The sequence below is a fragment of the Sparus aurata genome, chromosome 2 (assembly GCF_900880675.1).
Source record: "Sparus aurata chromosome 2, fSpaAur1.1, whole genome shotgun sequence".
NCBI classification, from domain to species: Eukaryota; Metazoa; Chordata; class Actinopteri; order Spariformes; family Sparidae; genus Sparus; species Sparus aurata.
This window is the reverse complement of record NC_044188.1, coordinates 21,049,156-21,062,821: the sequence shown is the minus strand read 5'-3', so window position 1 is coordinate 21,062,821 and position 13,666 is coordinate 21,049,156. Positions and strand designations below refer to the sequence as shown.

At 43.1% G+C, this 13,666-nt stretch overlaps 1 protein-coding gene across 3 annotated transcripts in view; it reads right to left on the bottom strand.

Moving 5' to 3' along the window:
* Window positions 1-184: 184 nt before the first annotated feature.
* The window catches only part of egfem1 (EGF-like and EMI domain containing 1), a 63,246-nt gene continuing 49,764 nt past the window's right edge, over window positions 185-13,666 (bottom strand). The window contains exons 24-38 of one of the 3 annotated variants that reach the window (XM_030438294.1): window positions 13,379-13,507; window positions 12,588-12,716; window positions 11,659-11,787; window positions 11,401-11,529; window positions 10,841-10,969; window positions 10,597-10,725; window positions 8,423-8,554; window positions 8,161-8,289; window positions 7,913-8,041; window positions 6,614-6,742; window positions 6,247-6,375; window positions 5,967-6,095; window positions 3,480-3,608; window positions 3,241-3,369; window positions 185-2,405 (exon numbers count right to left, since the gene is read on the bottom strand). In XM_030438294.1, the coding sequence (XP_030294154.1) occupies window positions 2,326-2,405; window positions 3,241-3,369; window positions 3,480-3,608; window positions 5,967-6,095; window positions 6,247-6,375; window positions 6,614-6,742; window positions 7,913-8,041; window positions 8,161-8,289; window positions 8,423-8,554; window positions 10,597-10,725; window positions 10,841-10,969; window positions 11,401-11,529; window positions 11,659-11,787; window positions 12,588-12,716; window positions 13,379-13,507 (1,889 nt within the window). In that variant the 3' untranslated portion in view covers window positions 185-2,325. The remainder of the gene's footprint in view (window positions 2,406-3,240; window positions 3,370-3,479; window positions 3,609-5,966; window positions 6,096-6,246; window positions 6,376-6,613; window positions 6,743-7,912; window positions 8,042-8,160; window positions 8,290-8,422; window positions 8,555-10,596; window positions 10,726-10,840; window positions 10,970-11,400; window positions 11,530-11,658; window positions 11,788-12,587; window positions 12,717-13,378; window positions 13,508-13,666) is intronic. The other 2 variants (XM_030438302.1, XM_030438312.1) reach the window with 2 other exon arrangements.

Here is a 13,666-nt window from a genome sequence, read left to right as displayed (position 1 = left end):
CGGTCTACCTCCATGCTTTTCTTTTTTCTTCATACCCCACCCCACTCAGGGATCACCGAGAAATTTATGTCCAAAAACAACCAGTTTTTAGTTGTTATTTATTTGGTTCGTGGTTGTTTTCTTCATCCACAGATGTGACAAACGGCGAAATAAAACAACAACAGAAAAGACGAGACAGTAAAGATTGAGTTTATCGATTTTATACAAACAAATTGTATCAACGTAGCACCACTGACATGTGGGTATGCCAGGAAACGAGCACAGTAGGTTATGACTTGTATAACTTGCATTGACCTGAGATATAATACAAATACAGTTTTTGCAAAAAAAAACTGGAAAAACACAGTCATTCCCATCAAATGCACATGTGTGGCAAATCATAGCAGTAGTGATATGGCACTCGTAATGTTCTGTTATTGTATTGTACTGCAGCAAAAGTATTAACATCAACTTTCATACATTTACTTCTAAGCTCCGTTGCGGCCGCTGACTCAATAACACAGGTCTGAACAAAATGCAGTGCATGCAGGTCTTGTCCGCAGTGTTTCACGACCAGCACACCGCACCGAAATAAGTAAAAAACCTGTGATCAATGCCAGAACATGGAGAATGTTGCGTGTAAGGGAGGTTGTTTGTGTTATATTTGGGTTTCATGAGCCCTGCTGACATGACCTACGGACAGTACCTTCACAGACATTTGCAAAAGGTAGATGTATGGGCCGCAAAATAAGTTAAGGGGAGAAAATGGTGGTGAAAGAATCCAACAGCTAGAAGAAAATCTCATTACAATGATCTGTAAAAACCAATAAACCAATGATCTGAGTGGCAATCTTTTGGAAAATTATGCTGTTTGACAAAAAAAAAATACAAGGCAAATATGTGAATGCAAACTATAAAATGTTCAAAATCAACAAATCATAAACAAGGGAATAATCACCCCGGATAGCATACATCCGCCTTGAGACGTAGTATGGCGAGCGTTTGCTAAATGGAAAGATGTCGGCAAGATGTCGACATTATGGTCGACTTCTCGCCAACGTCTTCCCAATAAGTCCAATAAGTCTTTCCAACACGATTGGCATTTTAAACCTACAAAACTGTGCATGCATTTGCAGGACTCAAAAATGTGTTTTGCCTCGTTACCTCACAGGATTTGCTTGTTACCAAGCAGGATTTTGTGACATCACAACGAGTGTGGAAGCCAATCGGCGTCCACTGTACAACTTACGACTTGCAGATGTGATGTTGAAACTTGAACCTTCCTGCGCACATACAGTGAAGTAAGAGAGGTCTTGTGTCCAGCAGTCAAACCAAGGAAATTAAGAATATTTGTCAATAGATTCTGAATTTCTTGACAAGTATGATGTCATTTTACAAGAACACAGCAGACATAAAGCAGAGCATTTTTACTCCTCCTGAAAGGTCTGGAGGTTATTTTGATTATGAATCATCCCCTGTGTCAACACTGTTGGCTCATTTGTCTGTGTGGATCTTGCTCAGGGCTCCAGACTGACTTGATTCGCAGGTTGCACTTAATTTAGGTCCAATAATACACTTCATTTACCACATTATGTAAACTATTGTAAACAGGGATAAAGGTCCAAATTCAATTCAAACCACAGCACAAGCAAAAATCTCAAAAAAAAAGGCCAAGAATGTTGGTTGTTTAAAAAAAAATAATTCCTACTTTTCTAGTGCACCGGTGCCACCAGTGAAAATGTTTAGTCGCACTTGACAGATTTTTGGGTGCATGTGCGACCGAAATAGTCGTACCCTGGAGCGCTGCTGTTGTTTTATTTTTTTTTACAGAGGCAGTACTGTAAATAAGTCACTCATATATATCTAAATCTGTTTTAGAGGCGTTCGATTTTCCCCAGAAATATGCTCGGCATGCTGTTACGCTGACCAAGTTCTTTTGTGGAAGCACAAAGAAAAAAACTGAATGTTGGTAGTTTGTGTAAACGCGCTCCTGTGGCTCGCATTCAGTCATGTCTTGTCCATATGCCCTTTAGAAAGAATGGTAAAACTGGAAAGCGAATGAACCACTTTCAATCAGCAACGGTAACAAATGTGATGCAGGTATCTGTGTGTATGGCAAAAAATAGTCTGTGTAACCCTGGAAGTGCTCGGGTAGGTTTGGAGTTCATGGTCCTTTGAAGGCCCCTGACATGCCAGGTCCACAGGGTGACTATCGCGAGCACCGGGCCCAGTTTCACATAAACACAGCTTTACTAACATCACCTTTCCTAAAATGATATGAGTAATGCTACAAAGAACCAAGCCCCCGTGTTTGGGTCCAGTCAGGAGTTTGCACCTCTGCTTTGGTTATGTGGTTTTGCTGCCCGCTCTCCTCTTTCTTTGGGACACAGAGGAGCTCAGTGGTCCTGGGGTTTGGTGTAGTGCTGCTGAAAAGAGGAGAGAAAAAAAAGCAAGCAAGAAGACATCAGCACTATTTGATAATCAAAAGCAAATGTTCTGGGTTTTTTGGAGGAGAAGTAACTGGTACGTAGTCTCCCGTGTGCTCGGCTTTGAGGAGGTAAAACGAAGACAGCCTCGAGCCCGGCTCCATGCTGGGTGCAGATTAAAATAACTGTCAGGAGACAGGAGCAGCTATTGAGGGAGACAGGGTGACACACGGAGTGATGGGGCTCAGCCTCTCACACTTCATGACACAGTATTTCACTAAAGCTGGTTCAGCTTTACAGCCCGTGACCTTGTGTGTGTGTGTGTGTGTGTGTGTGTGTGTGTGTGTGTGTGTGTGTCAATTCTGAGGTATTTAACTTGAGACTTTCCATTTTCTGCTACTTTATACTTCTACTGCTCTACAAACTGGAGGCAACTGTGATGTTTTTACTACATGACATCTACTTGACAACTTAAGTTACTAGTCACTTTGCAGATTCAGATTAATAATATAAAATATAATCTAAATATAATATCATCTAAAAATATTTTTTTAGGTGATATTATAGATTAATAATAAACTTTACAAAATATAAAGTAGTTGAATCACCTGATTAACACATTAATGCATAAGTAATTATAACCCAGTGATAAAATACACCTGATTGCAATAGAGTAGCTATCCACTGTAGTATTGATTATTTAACTGAGTGAAAAAATAAAATTAAGAGTAATTTTCTTCAACCTTGTGTGTGTGTGTGTGTGTGTGTGTGTGTGTATGTGTGTGTGTGTGTGTGTGTGTGTGTGTGAGTGTTGGCAGTAGGGGCTTAGGTTTACCTTCACTACAGGTTGGGCCCATCCAGGTGAGTGGGCACAGGCATCGCCCACTCAGCCCATCGCAGCGGGCCCTGTTGGAACATCTGCACTGCAGGGAGCAGCTGGGGCCGAAACGGTCTCCACCACAATCTGAGAAAGGGAAGAAGGGAAAGGAGGGAGATTTTAAAAAGAAAAAAAGCATTTTCTGAATGTCTTCTGATTAAAACTGAAACATCCCTTTGCCTCAAAGTGACCTCTACCTTTTTCACATCTCTGTCCTGTCCTTCCTGGGGGGCAGAGGCACCGTCCGGTCGATGGGTCACATGGGGCCTCGCCAGCACAGTCACATGACTGCCCACAGCTCAGTCCAAACCTGCCAGCTTCACATGCTGGAAACAAAAAAAACATGGATAAATAAAGATATGTTCAGCTTCATTACTGTAGTTCTAAGCTATTTCTTTTTCTGCATTAATTGCATAACTCGTGTTCCTACCCACTACAAGAGGGATGGATTATTGGCTCATTAAATTTAGATCCGTAAGTCGGGAAAGTTGGGTATTTCTTTACATCTACTTTTGTGTTTTTGCTTGCATTTTAAGTTCATATTTTTACTTCAGGTTTCTGCATTACTTTTTCTCATACTGCCCATTACTGCAGCACCTCCATTCACCCCCTGTCTGAACGGTCCATCCTAGTGCCTGTCTCTTTAAGGCCTCCCTCCGACAAAGTCCAGTGGGCTCTGATTGGTCGTCTCTCACAGGCCTGAGCATGCATCGCCCACCGCCTTTCTGCATCAGCTCAGCTGGAATTTTGTCCTGTGCTGGGGGCGTGTCTGAGGGCGGTGACTGTATTGTTCTGACATCACAACATGAGGGAAGCCCTGACAGTTTGTTTGAAGGCACAGCTTCTGAATATGGGCTGTGTGCATTATCTTGGGATTAAGGATTGTCATACTTTCACAGTATTTACAGAGCACCTAGACCTGCTTTAGAAATGGAAATGTCACTTCCTGCAACATGGGACCTTTAATTACTACTTTAAGTGCATATTGCCATCTAGCATGAACAATATCCCAGAGAGTGTGATGATGAGTAACACTTTTTCATGTTTCTGTCAGTGGACATTCAAGTATATATAGTTACAAAAACAGATTCACTCACATCACTTATTCAGTGATAAGAAAACACATTTTGTCAGGCGACACACAGAGATAGAGCCTGGTCTGTCTCTGGAGCCTCTGGCTGCCTTACAGCTGCTCTGCAATGCTAAGTCATATCTCCTGCTGAGACTGAAGTGGCCATTTAGGCGCTCACACTGCGGCTGAGAGCTCCAAGAGCAGGCAGGAGGGCACAGGGATGTAACAGGAATGCATTAAGCAGTCGGGAAACACCTGTCTCTCATCAAATAACCAGCCTGCTGGCCTGCCCACCTACCTACTCGCCTGTCTGTCTGCCTGCCAGAACTCACAGACTCGTTTTCTGTTCTAAGTCTCTTATTCATGTACGCTCATAGTGTCTGCCCGTGTCCCACTGCAGCTGGGCATCCAGGTGGCTGTTTACTAATGTGCACAAATCTGTGACTATGTGTGCTTCACAGTGTTTTGTCTCAAAAACCTAGAAAGTATTTTAAAGATGCAATATGGAGCACATTTTCTATAAAGACCACATTTCTACTACATTATGAGGCATTCATGTTTTATGACTACACACACATAATACTGTCTGGTGCAACAATCATAATCAACAAGTTCAAGCATCTTATAGATGCTCTTGACTAGTTATAAACTAGAGGTTGACTGATGGGGGTTATTATACAATATGATTACCTATAATCATCCATACACCTCTCAACAAATCACCTGTAGTAAACTCATAGTATGCTATATTAATCCACACAGCATTATTAGCCGTCATCTGGGGCAATATTCAGGATTTTTCCAATTATTGGTATGGACTGCCCATAAAATAAACACATTTTAAGCATCCTCCACTTATAAATGTAGTGGAGTGGAAGCATAAAATCGCAGAAAATGGAAAGTACCTTCCATCAGTGTTTATCCTAAATTTTGACACTGAGCTCTGTTATAATCTTTTTTGCGTGTGTGTATAAATTCCAGATACTGATTTTCGGTCTTCTTGATTATTAATAACTGGTATCAGCATTGTCACAGCAACGCATCACACTTTACAGTGAAACACTGTGATGAAGCATGAATCATGACAAATGCATCAATACTTTACTTTACAAATACACTGATAACTTGTAAAAACTGCATTATTAGAGCACGCTATGTGTCCTTGCTATAGTTGGTTGTTGAGATGTGTATAGGTGAACATAGACAGTCCCACTGTTATCAGCCCTATCACTTAACATCCGGTTTATAATCAGTTAGAGCGTCCGTAAGACACGTGCACTTTTAATTTAATATCAGTCACACCTATTATGTTTTATGACTGTTGGTAAAGTGCATCATAAAGCATTGTGTGTTTACGAGCGTAGTCGTAAAGCATTATTAATACATTATAATTCACGATGAAAGCCCCCGTATCACACTAAAGGTGTTATCTTCAGTGTGGAGTGTTACCGAGATCTATTACGTCTTTTACTGGGCACTTGCAACTTTATATTTGTTTCATTCAATCAAATCTGTCTGTTTGCTTCTACATTTAATGATTTTTTTTAAACCCATTAGGAACTTTTATTGACTTAAGCTGATAATTAACCTCATGATAGTCATATATACTCACGCCTTTGGCATTGTGTGCCGTGGTAGCCTGGTGGGCACACACATTGGCCTGTCGCATGGTCGCATGTCTGGCCCATTTTGCAGTCACACGTGTGTGCACAGTTTGCTCCGAAGAACCCAGATGGGCATCCTTAGGGACACACAAGACACTGGATTGGGGTCACTTGTTTCAGGGTATGGTTAGAGATAGTATTGTAATCGTAAGTGTCAGCAGAGCCACTGTCTGGTAACCTTGTTACCAAGTTTCTTGTTTCATTATGACTGAGTGAGTGCTTGCGTACTGTGCTGACAGGCGTGGCCGTAGTATCCAGCAGTACAGCTGCAGGTGCCAGTAAAGCGGTCGCAGGTCCCGTTGTTGAGGCACGGACAGTCTTGTGCACAATCAAGACCGTATTTTCCCTGTGAACAGGCTAAGCACACACACAAACACACACACACACAGAGTTTCACATCTTCTAGAAAAAAAAACTGTATTGATGAAGAAACCACAAGTACAAGCCGCATGATTCAGCTGTGGGCCATCTGATTCAGAAAGGTTTTCCCCGGCGGTTTTGTTGTTTGCTGTTGTTTTCAGATTCCCATGAACAGCTCACAGTTTTGTTCACTTCTGACTATTTTCCGTCGTGTCAGTTGCCCGTGTGGTTGTACCTGTGTCGCAGCGGAGTCCAGTCCAGCCCAGTCCACACTTGCAGGACCCTTTGACAGGGTCACACAGACCCCCGTTCTGACAGCCACATGTGTTTCTGCACTGCAGGCCGTAGCGCCCCCTAGGACACGCTGGAGGAACAGTCAGAGGATATCAGGACAAGACAAGAACTGCGGGCTCCTCTGTCTGTCTCTTATCACACACACAACCACACACACAACCACACACAAGTACACACGCACAAGATTGCACTAACCACATTCATGTTTATTTAAGCAACAGTTCATTAAGGAGATGGCAAAGTAGTCTAATTTGGCACTGATATAAAAGAATAATCATGCCTCTCTGGGTAATTTAGATTGGGAAAACAATAAGTAGGCCGTCTTTGATTTCCCTGTTTATTTGTTTGCTTCCTTGCCAAATCCAGCGACACGGAACACAGAGAACGAGCTACTTATAGGTTTCTGTAAACATTCAACAAGAGGAACTTAAGTGTCGGTATGTCCAAGTAGATGGAGCAGGAGGCTCAAGAAGAAGAGAACATTTAGTGCAAGCAGTGATGGAAATCCCCGCTCGTAATCCATCCGAAATTGCTGATAAAGGGAGAGATTAAGTCAACCCGACTGTGCCTCCGTTTCCCGGGAAAACAGCTCTGTGATCATCAGAGGCCTCACACTGAGGAAATGGAGAATTTGTTACCTAACTACGCAGCAAAATATGTTGAGAAATGCTCCCTAATGGCAGTGGTTTGTTTCTCACTCTCCGGTTAGGCCTCGTTGTTCTGAAGAACTCATTAGGGCCGGTGGCTCTCACTGATGCATGTCTGTCTCAGTGATGACTCTTGTACATCAGAGAAGGGTAAAAGATATCTGTGATACCACTCTACTCATAGCTGAAAATCAATTGCCTATGCAATGTAGTTAATAGAAGGCAAACGGCAGTTATTATGAACAGTATTTTTGTTTGTTTATTAGTACTTTTTAACTTGTTTGCAGAACCTCTCTATACTAATTATTACAACTGCACACTTACTAGAACATACTAGAAATATAGGGGAGAATGGGATTGGTTGTCACAATTTTGACTTTCATTTAAATTCAGTTCATTTCATTTCACTGTGCCCTTTCGAAAGCGAGATCTGATAAATGTGACACCCAACTTCCTTTGTCATTATTTCTAACATTAGCCTTGCACTTGCACAGAAACTTTCAAAATGTAAAGTGATGGACTAAACAACGAGGACAGGGGTGTCATAGCTCCACAGCACAGGGTAACAATCAAAGACATCAGCATAGCGTTACCTTGTTGGCAGGACTGTCCCATCCTACCAGGGGCACAGATGCACTTCCCAGTAGCTGGGTGGCACTGCCCTCCTTCCCCACAGGAGCACAGTTTAGCGCAGTCCTTCCCATAGAATCCACTCAGACAACCTGCAGAGACGAACATGTCTTCATTCACACACAGCTACAAATACCAACATTTATGACGATGAATGTCTCTATTTCATTTTGCCTCCGACTTTTCCAATACAAGGGGTTTCCTGACTTACTTAGGCTGCAGTTGGCGCCAATGAAGCCAGGAGGACAGTGGCAAGTCCCAGTCCTGAAGTCACAGCGACCACCGTTGATGCAGCTGCATCTGGACTTACAGTGTGGCCCGAAAGTCCCCGCTCGACATCCTGGAGAGAAACCACAACGGAGACATGAAACAAGAATTAAAAGGGGGGGGGGGGGGGGGGGGGCTGTGTAACTGTATCAGTGCATGCCATGTATAAATCCACTCTGACATCAGTTAATCAATGACACACTCACGTAGCTCACAGCGATCCCCGTAGTAACCAGGTAAGCATCCACATTTCCCTGTTACAGGATGACACTGCTCTTGGACTCCTGAGCACTGGCACAGCTGGCTGCAGTTTTGCCCGAACATGCCAGAAGGACAAGCTGGGATGACACATCCAGAAACATGTTACATATACACAACAGTGTAGAGAGTATTAGGTCAAATTTAGAAAGAAGTGAGTATATGTCTTGCTGGGAAAGATACGTAATTGGAACCTACACACTTTCATGAGTGTTTTGTTGTTGTTGCTGTTGTTGTTTTTGTTTGTCTAGGTAATGCAGAAGATTTAGGCTATATTCCACAACAAGGCTAAAGTAATGTTAGCTGGCAAGCTAAAGTTAGCTAACGATAAAGTAGGGCTATTTGATTATAGTAGCTATACTACAAAATTCTAATGTACTTTTTCACATAAGTGTAATCAAAGATAAAGCTTTCATGGATCAAATGTAACATTGTTTTGCTGCATAATGTAGGTGAGTTATGATGCAAAACATCACATTTCAAAGATTAGAACAAAAAAGGTCTTCAGAATTTCCGAATGAAATGCATCAGGGTTGTTTTTGGGCCACTATTGTAAAACATAGGTAATAATGCAAATACTAATGCTAATGTAAATGGTTAGTTTTTGAGAAGTAAAATATTGCAAAAAAAGGAACAGAACAGACCAGCTGGTTATTTCTAAAACACCTATGCAACCAAGTTTCGTCCTATGGCCCAAATACTGGATTTATTTGTGCCAATATACTATGACTTTATCAAGAGTTTTTAGTCATATGTTTTTGCACATTAATAATGAATATATGAATGAATGAATGAATGAATGAATGCCCAATCACACTAAAACAACTTCAACATGATGTAACTTCATTACAGCTGTGCCTATATTTGATCAAATGAAAAAAAAAAGACTGCAGATCGGGCCTCAAACATGCACACATTGGGTTGTTTGTGGGAACAAAGACAAATGCCATTTCCCTTTCCTTCCTCAGATGACTCTGCGAACATACTGGGACATTCAGCGCTGAGTGGCAACAAAACCAAAACTCCCAACAACTTTCCCTGGTGCCCGAAACCCAGATGGACGTAGAGGGACATTCTTTCACACACTCTCTCTGCATACATACGTATACGCTCATCACAATAATGAATGGAGCCCGCGGACAATCAGTCATCACGAACAAGATGAATCTGTGAACCGAACATGTTTTTCGGGTGAGACCGCAGCGTTCAGCTACTCAGTCAGGCAGCAGCAGGCAGCGTGGGGGACAGATAAGAAAGGACTCCAGACTAAAGAGGCAATTACGGCGCTGTCATTATGCATGTCTGCCTTCCAAAGGCCCTTATCCGCCGCCGAGGAGACAAAAACAATGCCTTCTGTTTTACTTGGCAACTGGTGTGTAACATTTATCAGATGTCTGGGGAGTGTGTGAGGAGAGGAAGGGAGCTGAGGTGGTGAGGGCGGGCGGAGAGAGTGGCGCAGGGCTGCTCGTATACAGTCCTGAAGGGTATGGTCTAAATAATGAAACATTAGCATAAAGTCCTATGACAGCGAGGGTTTAGTGCCGGTGTAGAGTGCATTTCCTGGAATGTAATAAATGGTAATCTTTCCCTGGAGGACGAGGGAAAAAAATAAATTTTAATCAGTATTAACGGAGTGATTCCTGGTGATCACTTTACTCCCATGATGCCTTTCCTTCCTGTTGTGTTTCTAGGTGACAGTGTTGCTATCAACACGGCACATATGTCAGCCAAATGGTTTTAAACGTATGACAGTGATATTAGCCATGTCCCAAGCCTTAATATACATAAGGTTGTACATTAGTGGTGAGTCTTAAAGGAACAGCTCTGCCAAAAAAATAAAAATACATGTTTCTTTCTCTAACCCATATTTTAATCTATCCACCTAGACTGTTTTCTCGTGAGTTGCAAAGTTTTGAAAATAGTAGCTGTAGAGATGTCTGTCTTCTCTGGAATTCAATGGAAATAGATCGCACTCGGAAGGGAAGAAATATGTATTTTTTTATCTGGGTGTGAACTGTCCCTTTAAAAATCGATTAAAATGCAGACCTCATAAGTAAACCATTTTAATTTGTTCAGCCAAGTTTTATTTTGCCGAGATAGATTTTTTTTTTGCCATTCTTACGTTTCTCGCAGCCAGGTCCTGTGAGTCCAGCCGGGCACCCGCACCTCCCCGTCTCATGGTGACAGGACACCCCAGCCTGGCACTGACACCGCTGGGCACAGGAAGCACCGTAGGACCCAGGAAGGCAGGCTGGGTAGTGGACGTACACATGCAGGCACACACAGTCACTTTACACTTGTGTTCAAAGCACCTCTATTCGCCAGGTTCATTCCGCTGCAGTTTCCTCTGTCCTGTACACACTTACGTTTGTCACACCTGGCTCCCCTCCAGCCTGGCTCGCACTCACAGCGGCCCGTCACATGGTGGCAACTCGTACTATGGACGCAGTCGCAACTGTGCTCGCAGCCCTCTCCAAAGAATCCCTTAGAACAGGCTTCAGACGAAACACGCAAGGCGTTCAGCATACAACATTATAGTCCGAGGACAAAATGCCTTTAAAACGGTCCCGTCTTAGAATGTTTATTTACTCAAGGCTAATTGCATAAATTGTTTTGACACAGCAAGTTTTATGATTCCAGGAGTAAGTAAACCTTCACTTTTGTTTTGCTGCCGCCAAAAAGAAATGTGAGCAAACGCAGCACAGATGCAGAGTGAGAGAAAGGCTCAACGAGACACATTAGCTGCAAAATACAGAGAAAGTGCTAGGTGGCAGATTGGCTGTATATCTACAGTATATATTTCAATGGGACAGGTGAAAAACAAATGACAGATAATACTGCGTGTACTCATCAGAATTTGACAAAACATAAAGATGTACTGATATGCTGCAGTGCAACAGTGCTGATGCGATGTTTAGGAAGTCACCTGACTGGCAGAGCTCTCCCGTCCAACCAGGCAGACACACACATCCTCCTGTCACCCGGTCACATCTCCCTCCATTGGTGCAGCTGCAGACCTGAGCACAGTCCTCTCCATAATATCCTTCCTCACACTCTAGGAGAGAAAGGAAAGGAAACCACAGATGAGAGTTACACCGAAGAGATAAATACAGAGGCGTTTTCCCTTGACATTGAAGTGAACAGAAAGAGACGGGTGGACAAAAACGTTTCGTCCTAAACTCACCTAACTCGCAGGCGGCTCCAGTCCAGCCGGGCGGGCAGGAGCACTGGCCGGTCTCACTGTCACAAGAGCCTCCGTTTTGACACAGACACTGTCCAGAACAGTGTTCACCGTACTGTCCTGCAGCACAGGCTGAACTCACATGGAACACACAACGGTATGAAGAGTTAATGACATGAATGGGTTTGAGGAATTCTAAAAAATAATGCAAACAATTACACAATAAGCTAATCGCGATCACGCAATTACTAACATACAACACATATGGCTGCTATATCTAGCTGCCGTTAGCTAGTTAGCTCAGTTAGCCGTGCAGGCAGCTGCCGCACTGGAAATTTGCAGAACCGGGTGTGCGTTGGTGTTGTTTTTTTCTTCACATTCTGTTGATAATTTCAGTAAACTTTTGGACGTTATCAACTAAGAATCCTGTGTAGTGCACCTTTAAAGTGATTCATCCAACTGTATGCACCGTGTCAGGTCAAAGATATTTCCTATTTGAGCCACTCTTGAGGTGTACGTTATTGCGACAAATGTCTACTTAACAATTTATGCTGAGCATTTTTGAAATCAGGCAACACAATGACACATTTTGTCCTTGAATGTCGTTTAAGAGCTGGAGGCAACCTTTTTTTCCACTCATTCATGTACAATTTTAAAAATAGACACTCTTTAACATCATGGCCTCGATCTGGGTTAGGGTTAGGCAAGACTGAGTGAATGAATAAAAATGAATGAAAACCACTGGATGCAACGGCAGACCAAATAGGTCCAACTTTCCCGAACTCAGCAGCATGGTTTGTAAAACTTATAGCTGTGATGTAATGTGTTGGTAATTTGTAGCAAATGAGCGAAAACATGCATAACCACTCATATTGTCTTTTAAGAAAATGGCTTTGGACAGGGTTTGTCACGCTGAGTGATGAGCTACTCACGCAGTTGGCAGCTGACTCCGGTCCACCCGGCCGTGCAGCTGCATCGCCCGGTGACGTGGTCACACCTGGCTCCGTTCTGACACTCACAGGTCTGACTGCACTGCTCCCCGAAATGACCCTCTGGGCATCCTACCAACACAAACCACACATACGAGTAGACACACACACACACACAACACATTTAATATTGACTTAAAATGTAACTGCAGCTTCATCTGCAGCAACTTTATGAGACTAGAGGTCTTTCTCAGCACGCATATTGTAAACGTACAAGATGACATGGAGTTGAAGAAAGGGGAAAGTGCGCTAATGACAGAGATGCATCATTAAGTCATGCTGGTGGCTTTCTGCTGACTCTGACTCTGGTAGTTAGGACCACAAAATGGCTGTGGCAAGAGGAAAGTCTTGAATAAGCCTGCAGAATGACAGACTAAGAACTTTCGTGGGCATTTCACTGGATTCATTAAAACTACAGCATGAAAACTTTAGCATGAGAGCACTGATTGGTTTTCTACTAAAGGGTTTTCTGAGTTCTCCTAATGTTGATCGCTTGAAACACGTGGGTGCATTTATCCAGAATAGACCTCAGTTAAAGCATCTATCCCCGAGGGCGCTCTTCTCCTCCCCCCTCTCGCCGCCCTTACCCATCCCTAAAAAAGTCATTGGCGAAGTCTCATTATAGAGATAATTGTTCACAAACACATCATAGCTGCGTTTAAGGAGAGGATGTCGTGATGGACTGCAGTGAGGGCCTCCCTCACACCCCGTTTTAATGATGTGGCTTCCATTACCCAGAATGCAGTGTGGTCCTGCCCAGCCGGCGGTGCATAGGCAGGCTCCTGTGATGTGGTGGCAGCGGGCACCGTTCCTGCACTCGCACATCTGGCCACAGTCAAGACCGTAAAAGCCGTCCGGGCACACTGTGGGCCAAGATAAAACATCCGACTGGTTAGAACTGGCGGCTTCATAAAAAAGGAGAGGAAAAGGTTTAGATGCCAACTTCTTCTTCTTCTTCTTCTTCTTCTTCTTTTTTTTTTTTTCTTTCCCTCTCCTCTCCTCCTCCTACTTTCCCTCTCTGT